Genomic DNA, 12,969 nt, shown 5'->3' on the forward strand with positions numbered 1-12,969 from the left:
ACACACACACACACACATACTTTGAGAGATCAGGGGGGTATTCATCAACCAAGCTAAACGCAAAGCCGGGAGACACACACACAGATGTGTGATACACCTGTATAGTCAACGCTACACAGTAGACCCTTTTCACAATGAGCGAGTCCCAGTCTCTCGGTGGAGGGTTCTGCTGCCGTCATGGACCTGGGCCAGAGTAGCAGACCTTCTTCTAGTCTAGCCTACTAAACCCTGGTCAGAGAGCAGAGCCCTTAGCCCGTGTTAGGAGGGACGCCTGGTCTAACCTACTATGACGCCATTTTGAAAAGAGTCCATTAAAAAAAGGAATGTAAAAATCTGTTAATAAATTCAAAAAAAATACATTTACAATATGCATAGAGTTTCCTTTAAACACACCCTTGGTGTCAGATGTGTAAGTTCAACGTCGTTATAGCTACAAATAACAAAAAAAAAGAAGATGCGACTCCGGGCAGTTCAGTGCACATTGAAGGTGCTGCCCCCTGGTGGCTAGCCGGTATGACGGACGCCGTGCAGCCTCTTCGAGGGCCGGGCTGCACTGCACAGCCCTTCTACACCCCCCTCCACAGAGACTGGGCAGAGTGGGCCCGTGTCCCCCGGAGCACTGTACTCACCGTCTCGATCCACCAACGAAGAAGGAGGCGCGATGGCTGCCCCGCCCATTGCTGAGAGACAGGAAGTCGGAGACGGAGAGAGAGAGAGAGAGAGGGGGGAGGGATTATTATAAGGCAGCAGATCTGGAAACAAATCTTAGTCCGGGAATAGTATGATTACATAAAAGAAACCGCGTAGCGTAAGCATTTTTTTTTTGATTGACATTCAATTTTAAATATAGTTGCGAGTTGGATACTCGCAAAAGTAACTATGCGTAACTATTTGAGGAAACCAGAAACAGCAGCTGTACAACATCCACCAGAGTAACCTGTATTTTAACCAGCCCGTGGCTGTATCTGAGGTCGGGTTCGCTGACATACAAAGATAAACGACGAGATGACTCAACCAATCAGTCAGCACCCTACCCCCCCCCCCCCGCCACCCGCCACCCGCCCTCCCCACGGCCCGAGGACACCCACCTCTCTTCCTCCTCTCCTTCTCGTAGTCGTCCTCGTCGTCAGAATCCCCCTCCACCGCCGGGAAGCGGGAGAAGCCACTGGGGGCCACGCCCTCTTGGCGCGGGTCCTTCCGCTTCCTGCAAAAGGCAACGTCGAGCACATTGCACAATTACACACGCGCACGTGACGGCAAACTTCGTTTTTCTTAATCCATATCTGCCCGTCTGTGTGTGTGTCTGTCCGTCTGTCGCCATCTGTGCTAGGGACGCACCGATCCGATATTAGGATCGGATATCGGCCCCGATATCAACATTTCAGCTGGATCGGGTATCTGTAAAAGCAAACCGATCCGACCCGTCCCTTTTTAAATAATATTTTAAAACATATTACGCGACACAGGCTACGTCGTGCGTGCGTGCGTGCTATGGGGTGAAATCGAAGTCAAAACACTTGGAAAGATGCGCAGCAACGTGTGTGTGTGCACGCATGGTTACTTTGTTATGCATGCGTGTGTGTGTGCGTTGTTACGCGCAGATTGTATTTCACGCGTAACAAGAAGCTGCGTACGTATGAAGCAGCGTGCGCACGTCTGTCTGTCACACACACGTGCGGTCGCAGATTCTGATGCTGCGCGGCCGGAAGTTGATCTGCACGGTGCGCACACTACGCGTTACTTCCGGCCGCGCAGCATCAGAATCTGCGACCGCACGTGTGTGTGAACGCGTAACAACATTTGACAAACAGTGACAGGCAGACGTGCGCACGCTGCTTCATACGTACACAGCTTCTTGTTACGCGTGACAGAGTTTGTGCACGTCGTTTCCGCGTACGTGTGAGCGCCTAACAAAAATGTTCAATTATCTTCATGCGAGCGTTAATGCGTGCGTTCGCTTAAAAAAACGCATGAATGTTACACGTAGTCACTACGCGTAGTGTGATTACCGGCGTGCAGCAGTCATCACGCGTGAACGTGAGCGTGAACGGGGGACTATTATAAGTCAATGAGGAAAGTACATCACACGTCAGGCGCTGTCTGCTGCACAGGCGTCAAAGCACGCGGGTGCGACACGTTCAGTTGATATGTGCGCACGTAATATGACACGTGCGTGCGTGCGTGCGTGCGTGCGTGTCTCACTCCTCCAGGCGGTATTCCCACCACCACACTGCAAAAACAACACATCCGTTATCCATCAACGCTCGCACTTGTGCACACACCGTGCCCGGGAATGTTGACCAAACCCTTTAGAGGAGACGACGACGTGAGCGGGCGGAGAACAGCGTCGAGGGGAATAGAGAGAACCGGTCTGAGTAAGGAGAGAACAAAGCCCTACTTGTCTCGCTCGTCGATCTCCTTCAGCCTCTCCAGCTCGCGTTGGCGCTGGCGCTCCTCGCGGTGCCGCTTGACGACCTTCTCGTAGTCGTTGGGGAACATGGGGTCATACTCGTCGGCCAACGGCACCAGGGCATCGCCCGGGGAGAAGCCCGCCGAAGGCACCGCGTCCTGCAGAGGGGGGGAGGGGGAGACGGCGGTGGATACGCAGATATAGAGCTCTCTGGCGACGTCTTTCTCTCTGTGCCTTTCTATGCCTCTCTAGCGACGTCTCTCTCCTATATCTCTAGAACTCTCTCCCTCTCCATCTACACCGCTCCCTCTCTGCCTACGACTCTGTACCTCTCTGCCTACGACTCTGTACCTCTCTGCCTCTCTCCCTATATCTCACAATCTTTCACCCTACTTCTTCTCTCTCCCTATATCATTCTCTCTCTAATAGCCTGATCGCCCAGAAATGATCCGGAATTTTCATGAGTGAAAGGCCTATAAATATCTCTCCCTCTCTCTCCATACCTCTCTTCTCTTCTCTCTCTCTCTCTCTCTCTCTCGATAATATCTGTACATGCATAGACACGAACACGGATTAAACTGAGACGTGTGTGTGTGTGTTTCACACACGTATCCATAGCATCGGTTAACAAACACCAGTGTTGGGAAGGATAGACAAGACTGACGGTCCACAGACTGACGCCGTGGGGGGGGGGGGTACCTTGAGGCTGGCGCCGATGTGCGGCGGCGTGTCGGAGATCTGCCGGTCGTCCACAGGACCGCCCCTCTTCAGGTCAATGACGGGCGCCAGAACCGTGGTCTGCTTCATGCGCTGGGTCTGTGCACGCGCAGCCACGCACGCACACGCACACACACACAAGTATACAAATACACAAAAGTATACAAACACACACACACACACACACACACAAATATACAAACACAAGTATCCAAACACACACACACACACACACACACACACAATTAATATGCTAATCAACTCACATCCATGCTAACAACACAATCGCATGAGGTTGAATATAAAGGAGTACAGAATGAGTCCGAAATCAGGACAGATAGAATGGAGGACGGGGACGATCGGACGCAGGGTCGTACCTTGGCTTGGGTCAGCGCCGCTTTCTTCACCTTCAGCTGGGACTGAAGGAGCTTGAAGTTCTTGGACCAGCCTTCCGTCTTAGTGTCGTTAGCCGCCACCCCCAGGTCGTCATACAGAGACATGGCCGAGCTGTGGTGCGTCTGTCCGGCTGGGGGGGACACAGGGAACGGCTAACGGTGTTACATTCGACCATCAATCATCATCCCTTTATTCAGCCACCCGCTTCATTGTCAAAACCCAACAGGAGCAGACCCAGAGCAGGGAGGGCGATGGAGACAATGGGTTTGAATGGCAGCGTCTCGTCCGACGCATCAATGCATTTCATCCAGGCGGTGTTTTCCCACCCATGAGTACCAGTAATACACTGGTTTTGCACCAGTACGAGCGTGTTTACTATGTGTGTGTGCGTGTGCGTGTGTGCGTGTGTGTGTGTGTGTGTGTGTGTGTGTGTCTGGACAGCACACTGTTTTTATGGAGGATCTCCATTCAACCAGAGGAGCTGACCAGCCAGCGTTAGCGGGTTAGCCGCAGACCGCCCCCCCCAACACCGGCCACATGTGCTGCATGGACGCACGGAGACATGGATGGCAACTTTTAGGTTGAAGATTTGTACGCACCGGATGTAGAAATATTCAGGTGTCAGTTAAAGAGAATTGATGGTGCACCAGTGCGAAACTGTGTTGTGTATCCACCGACACACTCGTAGCATGGAGATGTTTACCGGAACTCAGCGGAAGGAGGTCGTCGGAAGGACCGCAGGGTCGGAAGGTACAGTTCGCGTCGCCTCTCTCCCGGAGCAGCCAATCAGCGGTTGGTTCGCGCACTGGGCGGGGCCGCTGCCGTCAGTATCCGAACGCGGATTGGTTGGTAACCGAGGAAGGTCCCGCCCACCTAACGTTCCGACCCTGGGATCTGGGAAGGACCGTTCGCCCCCTGGCGGTTGGAGGACCAGCGGGTCGTCGGTTTAACAGTGTCGCATTAGAGGTATATTACGGTAAAGTGCGTAAATGTGCGCAGAAGTCTGGCCGCACCCACAACCGCCCCCCACCCGCTGGGTGACAGCAACAGGTCAACAACCGACTCCCACTCAGAAGTGAAAGTGCCACTCAAGAAGCCCCAGCAGCGATGAGGGCCACACAGAGCCCTCTGGATGTCGATCAGGGCTTCACATGCGCTGTGCGCGTCGGGGGTTCGGGGCTGGCTGTCCGGGTGGCTGCTGCTGCTACTGCTGCTTACTGCGTGTCTGGTGCGGTCCCACGGAGAGGGTGAGTGGGACTTATTTTGATTGGGACATGGGGGTCGAGTGTCAAAAAAAGGGTGATTTGAGACTTTTGAATCGTTTTTGAATGTGTGTTTTTTTTTAAAATGTGGATCAGAAGTTCCAACCAGGAGAGCGAAACTTAAAATCCCAAATCAGCGCACAAACAAATCATGTAACGATATTGTTTCATACTGCAAATTGTCTGGTCAGATCAGACTCACCTTAACAGCACGACCGCCAGTGAGTTATGAATCAGCAGATTCGAACGAAGCGTTTTTAATCAATTAATTAGTTCGACAGAAGTGATAAGGCCCACGTCAGAGTGTCTTTATTTGCACGCGAGTGCGTGTTAATCTTCAAGACCATGTTGCCTTCAGGCGCGGTGGGACGTTTCCTGAAATACATGGACGCCAAGACGCCTAGGATGTATTTCAGCCCTTCACATGATAAAGTTAAAATATGAAAACAAAAAAGATTGTATTTTTGCATCAACAACTCCTGGCAACCTCAGGGTTCCGCTGCGGTTCTGCGCAGCAGACCCGACCCGCGTGCTGCTCTCCGAAGCGTCCCAGTATGGCCTTCTCCCAGTATATGTCCTGTACTGGTCCGTCTCGCCTCGTCTCGGCTCGGCTGTGGTTGTTTACGTCCACATGACAACATGGTCGGCTCGCTGGTGCCTTTATCTGATGGTGACATGGTGACTTTATCTGATGACACGCTTGTCTGGAGTCCACGAATAGTAGCCGCAACACGCACTTATTGCAACCGCTTTGGTTTTCATATTCTAGCCGACCGTAAATTGAATTGATTGCTTTAAGTCACCTTTCATAGATCTGGATTGTTCCAGACAGACGGAACACACCTAGGCTATTATATTATATCCACCCATGTGAAAAATAAGTATTTTAGTGTATTACAAATATAATTTAAGTATACAAAATTTTACTTTTTGTGCTTAATTTAAAGTATGTTTAACATATACTTTAAAAAAGGGTACTTCCCAATAGATGTCATTAAGTTCAACTTTAATGTAGGCCTATTTAAAAATAAGCAATGTTTACGTGTGTGTGTGTGTGTGTGTCTGCGCGCGCGTGTGTGTGTGTGTGTGTGTGTGTGTGTGTCTGCGCGTGTGTGTGTGTGTGTGTGTGTGTGTGTGTGTGTGTGTGTGTGTGTGTGTGTGTGTGCGTGCGCGCGTGCGTGTGCCCTGTGTGTCTGCGCGTGTTTACATGCGTGTGTCCGTCCAGTCAGTTGCAACTGTAGCTGCCCACGCCCCCCGCAGCTGACGCTAACCGAATCCCCCGACGCCGTTAGCTGCTGCAAGAGCCGCTACCGCTACAAGTGCGTGGCGAACTACTTGAGGAAAGCCGGCACCTCCAACCTAGCCACCTGCACGATGAAAGACGGGGTGGAAAAATGGAACACGCCGTCCCTCAAATGCATCCGTAAGGCGAAGAAGCACTTATCTCTTCCCTCCGCTTTGACCGCTCCACAAAAATCCGCGTAATGAGCGACGCGACGCGAGTTCTCGCATGCATAGATATACTAACTAGATATATATATATATATATATATATATATACATATATATTGACTAGACATCGCCTGAGCTGCACAGTTCAATAGCATCCAGATGTTTGAAAAAACATTATATATATATATATATATATATATATATATATAGTATATATGTATATATAGATCTGTATTATATATATATATATATATATATATAGAGAGAGAGAGTTTAATCTGGATGTGTCAATATTGGCTAACTGCCCCTGTGTGAAAACAGAGATTACTTGAGGTTAGGTTAGATTAGGTTTAGAATGACCACGGTGCATTCTGAAGTACAAGGCGTGTAAATATGTGAACACTTGAAATTGATATAGGGCTTGTCCCTACATTTAGGGCATTTAGCAGACGCTTTTATCCAAAGCGACTTACAAGAAGTACATTTGTAAGAAGAAAGAGAAACAATAACATCATAGAACCAAGTGCCAAGCACTTACAATCGCTAGGTTAACCCACTCCCCGTACACAACAAAGACAGCTAGGATAAGACGCTACACAATGCTGAGTACTATTTTTAAGTGCCAGGACGTACAACGTACAATAAGTGTGTACTTTAAGTGCCAGGATATACATACAGTATATATCCATTTCAAGTAGATATTTACTGTTTAATACTTTTTTATTAATTTATATATTTACTGTTTACTGTACTAAGTGACTACTCAACTTATATACTTACTGTTTACTTCTTGTCTCCCTTCACGCCCCCTTTGGTCACATTTCGAATGGCGTTTTGTTTTTCAGCGGACCCCAGAATTGTGATTACTGCCAAGCAGCCAGATGTCAGTTCCACGGCCCACAGTAAGTGCACCGAGCACCCATTTTCTGCACCCGCCTATACACCAGTGGTTCCCTTTTTTTTTTTTCCTCACCCTGAGCAAGTTTCAATTCTGAAAGCTAGTCAATGTGAAATCGTGAGAATGGATGTGGTTGAAATGTAAATCTTAAAAGGAGACGCAGGAATCGGTGAAAAAAGAAAGCACATTCAGCAAACACATTCCCCTCTACGCGCTCTGACCCTCCCCAGGCGTTGTGCCTCTTTCGTGGGGGGATATTAGATATTAGGGATATACAGTTGCATGAAGCACAGGCCCATGTTTCTCACTAAATTAAGCATATGCACCCTTTTAATGTTTTGTGTTTACAATGCCAAATAGAACAAGCGCAATCTCAATCATTTATATTTTTGTGCCGGCGAAGGGGGTACTCGTCCGACAAAATATCCCACAACCGCGTTCTCTCCAGAGAGCCATGTTTCAAAAGCGCAGATGTTTGCTCACCGTACGGAAAAACCGATAAAGCCCCACTTCCTGCCTGCTAATAAAAATTAAATAGAACATAAATAATGCAGGGTTGCCAACTTTTGGTTTTTGGCTGACGTGAGACCCTGTAAAATATTTGGGGGGGTGGGGGGGGGCGGGGGGGGAATGACGCCGCTGCAATTTAGCGCTCGTCAGAAGCAACGTTTTCAGCGGATCAACTGGAACGTTGTAGGGAGATGTCTTCAACTCCTCCCCTTTCATTAAAAACAATACAACGTGGTGTGGTCTAGTCAAGTCATCAACAGAAAATGAACGGTAAGTTTTTGTTTTTTCTCGGCGTGACATTTGTTGCGCGTGCGCGAGAGCGTGGGGTCGACGCCGAGAGCGCGAGTGCCACGCCAGACGCGTGAGAGTTGGGCGACCCTGATAATGTCTGTGCGTTCTGTTTTGGCAGTGCTAGCATGAACATGAAAAAAGGTGCAAATACTCACAATTTAGTGAGAATCATGGGCCTGTGCTTCATGCACAGGCCCAGAGCATGTAGACGGTTGATCCCGTTGAAATATATTCCCTCCAGAATTGAAAAAAAAAAACATTTTTACCCCCTGCAGTACTCCAAAGTACTCCAAAGTACACCCCCCTTTTGAGTGCCACTTAGCTAGCGAGTCGTTCAGCACACGCCTTCACACCCGAGGAGACGTTCAGTGATTGGCTGCCGGGATGTGCAGCGAGGTGGGCGGGGGTAACAACCATCAGAAGAGTCCCGCCCCCCCCCCCCCACCTCACTGGACCATCCCGGCTCTGCATGTAAAAAAAAAAAAAAAAAAAAAAAAAATTTGACCTGGTCCCGTGGGCCTTGATGTGGCCCATCAGCCCCCCTCCCAAGCGTCACCTCGACCAATCAGACGGCTCCAGAGAGCACCGCCGACCGAGGGATTCGCCAGCCGCCCGCCGGCCGATCGAGCGAAGCCCCCGTCTCCCGGACGATGACGTTGACCCAAGCAGTTGCGGCGTTGACCGCCCCCGCCGCCCCTGCCCCCACCTCCACCTCCACCTCCACCCCCACCGCCCCCGCCCCCACCACCCCCACCCCCACACAAGGTAAGCTCAGCTGGATGGGCGGGTCCGGCGGTCAACAGTCCCCAGTAAGACCCAGTGATGAAGAGGCAAAAACTGTCTACCAAACTGTCTCTCTCTCTGACTCTGTTCTCGAAACAACATCAAAAATGTGCGTGCGTGTGCGTGTGCGTGTGTGTGTGTGTGCGTGTGCTCCATATTTAGACCCCACCCCCACCCCCACCGCCACCGCCACCACCACCACCTCCACCTCCACCCTCACACAAGGTAAGCTCGGCTGGATGGGCTGGGTCCGGCGGTCAGGGGGGTCTGAGTCCCGGCCCAAAGGGTTCTGGGTTCAGACCCCGTTACCCACGGTCTCACCCCGTACCCGTACCCGTGTACCCGTGACTCCACGCCTTTCGCTGAATGGTCTTTGTGAAAGAAGCACCTGCTAAATGACTGAACAGTGACTGTACATAGATATACGGTATAAGACTATATAGATATACGCTACCAGTGGCGGAGCCAGAGGGGTGGCACACACCCCTGGAACCTGATTGGCCACCCCAGGTGCCACCCCTCCCGCGTTCGACCCCCCCCCGGTCAACAATTCAATATGGACCCCCCTATAAAAGCCTCGGCCACCCTCTTGCCACCCCTTGAAAAAAAGTCTGGCTCCTCCACTGTACGCTACGTGTCTGTACATAGATACACAGTATGTGTATGTACATAGACATATAGATATATGGTACGTGACTGTATATAGATATACGTATGTCTGTACATAGCTATAGATATACGCTATGTGTCTGTATATAGATATACACTACTTGTTTGTACAACCCCAATTCCAATGAAGCTGGGACGTTGTGTAAAACGTAAATAAAAACAGAATACAATGATTTGCAAATCCTTTTCAACCTATATTCAATTGAATACACTACAAAGAAAAATATATTTATTGTTCAAACACTCAGTCATTCACAAGCAAGGATGGGGCGAGGTTCACCACTTTGTGAACAACTGCGTGAGCAAATAGTCCAACAGGTTTAAGAGCTACATTTCTCAACGTACAAATTGCAAGGAATTTGGGGATTTCCATCATCTATGGTCCATAACATCATCAAAATATTCAGAGAATCTGGAGAAATCTCTGCACGTAAGCGGCAAGGCCGAAAACCAACGTTGAACGCCCGTGACCTTCGATCCCTCAGGAGGCACTGCGTTAAAAACCAACATCAATGTGTAAAGGATATTACCACATGGGCTCAGGGAACACTTCAGAAAACCCTTGTCAGTTAACACATAGTTTGTCGCTACATCTACAAGTGCAAGTTAAAACTGTACCATGTAAAGCGAAAAAGCCATATATCAACAACACCCAGGAATGCAGCCGGCTTCTCTGGGCCAGAGCTCATCTGAGATGGAACTGACGCAAAGTGGAAAAGTGTACTGTGGTCTGGCTGAGTTGTCCACGTTTCGAGTTGTTTTTTTTTAAATGATGGACAATGAGGCACCATTAATGCTGAAAGGCACTCCACAGGGTTCTGGAGCAACATCCAAGCAACTTGTCTTTTTCAGGGACGTCCCCTGCTCATTTCAGCAAGGCAGGGCCAAGCCACGTTCTGCATGTGTTGCAACAGCGTGGCTTCGTAGTAAGAGATTGTGTGTGTGTGTACAGTCCAGACCTGTCTCCCGATGAAAATGTGTGGCGCATTACGAAGCACAAAATAGCGGAACGGAGACCCCGGACTGTTGAGCAACTGAAGTTGTACATCAAGCAAGAATGGGAAACAATTGGTGTCCTCAGTTCCCAAACGCCTATTGAGTGTTAGTGAAAGGAAAGGTGACGTAACGCAGTGGTAAACAGGCCCCTGTCCCAGCTTTTTTTTGGAAGTTACAGGAAACGAGTCAATGTTTGCAAAAAAAAATAAAATAAAGTTTATCAGTTTGAATATAAACATCTTGTCTTTGTAGTGTATTCAATTGAATTATAGGTTGAAAAGGATTTGCAAATCATTGTATTCTGTTTCTATTTACATTTTACACAACGTCCCAACTTCATTGGAATTGGGGTTGTACATAGATATATAGATATACGGTACTCGACTGTATATGGAAAAACATAAACACGGTATGCGACTGTATATAGATATACGCTACATGTCGATATAGATATATAGATATATGCTATGTGTCTATATAGATATATAGATATACGGTATGTAACTGTATGATATACACTATATATACGGTACGTGACTATATATATATACACACTACATGTCTGTATATAGATATATGGTACGTGAGTGTATATAGATATACACTACATGTCTGTATATAGATATACGGTACGTGACTGTATATATACTCTATATAGATATACGTACGTGACTATAGATATAGATATACAGTACGTGACTGTATATAGATATATATATACGCTACGTGTCTGTATGTAGATACACACAATGTGTCTGTGTATATATATATATATATATATATATATATATAGATAGATACACACTATGTGTCTGTATATATATATATATATAGATACACACTGTCTGTATATATATATATATATATATATATATATAGATACACACTGTGTCTGTATATATATATATATATATATATATATATATATATATATATATAGATACACACTATGTCTGTATATATATATATATATATAGATACACACAATGTGTCTGTATACAAAGAGATAAACATGGATGACGAGCATGGCTTCCTCTGCTGACTCCGGTCCTTAAACCTACAGCAGGGGACCTCCACATGAAAGAAGGCCTTCAAGATTCCCCGGACAGCTCAGAGCCCCCAAACACGGACTCTTCTGGAGCAACAGTCCCCAGTAAGACCCAGTGATGAAGAGGCACTTATACCAAACTGTCTCTCTCTCTGACTCTGTTCTCGAAACAACATCAAAAATGTGCGTGCGTGTGCGCGTGCGCTCCATATTTAGACATGTCCAAACACTGGAGACCATGTGGTGTCTCAATAACACCACCAAGGTCCCACACGTCTAACATGAGATCATTTGTTGTTTCTGCAGCTGGATTAAGCCTAACAGCCTTACTACTCCTCTGTGCTTCTCTGGGACTTATCTACATCTGGTGGAGACGGTAAACCACCCCTCGAAATCGTTCCCTATTCACTCACTCACTATTCCCTATAAAGTGTTTATGATATAGTGAACTATATAGGGAACGAACAAACGAGAATTTGGACACTACGCTGAACATTTCTAAACGTATCATCGTATGTTCACTCAAATTTTGGGTATTTTCTTGTCCACTATATAGTGAATGAAATGAACCACTGAGAAGAACAACTTATTTTAACTTTGAATTTCTTTTTGGAAGTTACAAAAAAATGTATTAATATATATATATAAATATATCTTACATTTTTTTGGAACTAACATTTTTTTTTCAAAGTTAAAATAAATGTAATAAAAAATGTAATTATATCTATATCTATACATATATATATATATATATATGTAATAATATATATGTATTAATAATATATAAATTATATAAATTATTAATACATTTTTTTGTAACTTCAAAAAAAAAAAATCAAAGTTAAAATAAATTGTATATTTCGGACCAACTTCAAAAACAAAACAGAGCTCCCAGACATTGTAGCTGTGTTCGAAATCGTTCCGAAATCATTTATATATATATATATATATATATATATATATTTTTTTTTATTATTTTTTAAATGATAACATACAATAAATATTTTTGTCATTTATTAATTTATTATTATAAATAAATGACAAAAATATTTATTGTATGATATCATTTAAAAAATAATAAATAATAATAAAAATAAAAATAAATAATAAATAATAAATAAATAAAAATAAAAATAAAATAAATAAATGACAAAAATATTTATTGTATGATATTTAAAAAATAATAAATAAAAATAATAATAAATAATAAATAAATAAAAATAAAATAAATAAATGACAAAAATATTTATTGTATGATATCATTTAAAAATAATAATAATTCCAACTTCCATCCGCAGGAAAAGCAACAGAAACCACGCGGGGACGCCCGCCGCGGGGACGCCCGCCGAGGGGACGCCCCTGAACCCCGTGTCCGACCAACCGACGCCGCCGCCGCCGTCGCCATCCGGAGCCGCTTCGTAGCAACGTCGCCGTGGAAACCGTCAAACGTACACAGAGTCATGCGACGCAGAGCCTGATGATGGGGGGGGGGGGGGGGGGGGGGTTAGGGTTAGAGAGAGAGAGAGAGAGAGAGAGA

General features: G+C 46.2%; 2 protein-coding genes across 3 annotated transcripts; one reads left to right on the top strand and one right to left on the bottom strand.

The window, feature by feature from the left end:
- Positions 1–483: 483 nt before the first annotated feature.
- rbm17 (RNA binding motif protein 17) lies at positions 484–4,248 on the bottom strand. 2 transcript variants are annotated; one of them, XM_084491344.1, is made up of 6 exons: positions 4,123–4,245; positions 3,505–3,653; positions 3,110–3,220; positions 2,399–2,568; positions 1,089–1,204; positions 484–680 (listed from the first exon to the last, which is right to left on the bottom strand). In XM_084491344.1, the coding sequence occupies exons 2-6, from the start codon at positions 3,625–3,627 to the stop codon at positions 505–507; spliced, it is 696 nt and encodes a 231-aa protein (XP_084347470.1). In that variant the 5' UTR covers positions 3,628–3,653; positions 4,123–4,245; the 3' UTR covers positions 484–504. The 2 variants fall into 2 exon arrangements, with proteins under 2 accessions (XP_084347470.1, XP_084347469.1); XM_084491343.1 differs by having other exon boundaries at positions 490–680; positions 3,110–3,226; positions 4,123–4,248.
- A 320-nt stretch (positions 4,249–4,568) lies between these two features.
- il15ra (interleukin 15 receptor subunit alpha) lies at positions 4,569–12,969 on the top strand. Its single transcript, XM_084491345.1, has 8 exons — positions 4,569–4,770; positions 6,011–6,208; positions 7,083–7,139; positions 8,474–8,701; positions 8,882–8,944; positions 11,448–11,537; positions 11,739–11,808; positions 12,731–12,969. The coding sequence occupies exons 1-8, from the start codon at positions 4,656–4,658 to the stop codon at positions 12,852–12,854; spliced, it is 945 nt and encodes a 314-aa protein (XP_084347471.1). The 5' UTR covers positions 4,569–4,655; the 3' UTR covers positions 12,855–12,969.

This window comes from Micromesistius poutassou (assembly GCF_964030765.1).
Source record: "Micromesistius poutassou genome assembly, contig: SCAFFOLD_6016, whole genome shotgun sequence".
NCBI classification, from domain to species: domain Eukaryota; kingdom Metazoa; phylum Chordata; class Actinopteri; order Gadiformes; family Gadidae; genus Micromesistius; species Micromesistius poutassou.

Excerpts from the sequence above, each read along its gene's own strand:
- rbm17 (XM_084491343.1), bottom strand. The coding sequence starts at position 3,627 with ATGTCTCTGTATGACGACCTGGGGGTGGCGGCTAACGACACTAAGACG. Across the intron at positions 3,227-3,504 it reads CGGCGCTGACCCAAGCCAAG|ACCCAGCGCATGAAGCAGAC; the intron begins GTACGACCCTGC and ends GCGCGTGCACAG. Across the intron at positions 1,205-2,398 it reads GAGATCGACGAGCGAGACAA|GAAGCGGAAGGACCCGCGCC; the intron begins GTAGGGCTTTGT and ends TGCCTTTTGCAG.
- il15ra (XM_084491345.1), top strand. The coding sequence starts at position 4,656 with ATGTCGATCAGGGCTTCACATGCGCTGTGCGCGTCGGGGGTTCGGGGC. Across the intron at positions 4,771-6,010 it reads GGTGCGGTCCCACGGAGAGG|TCAGTTGCAACTGTAGCTGC; the intron begins GTGAGTGGGACT and ends GTGTCCGTCCAG. Across the intron at positions 11,809-12,730 it reads ATCTACATCTGGTGGAGACG|GAAAAGCAACAGAAACCACG; the intron begins GTAAACCACCCC and ends TTCCATCCGCAG.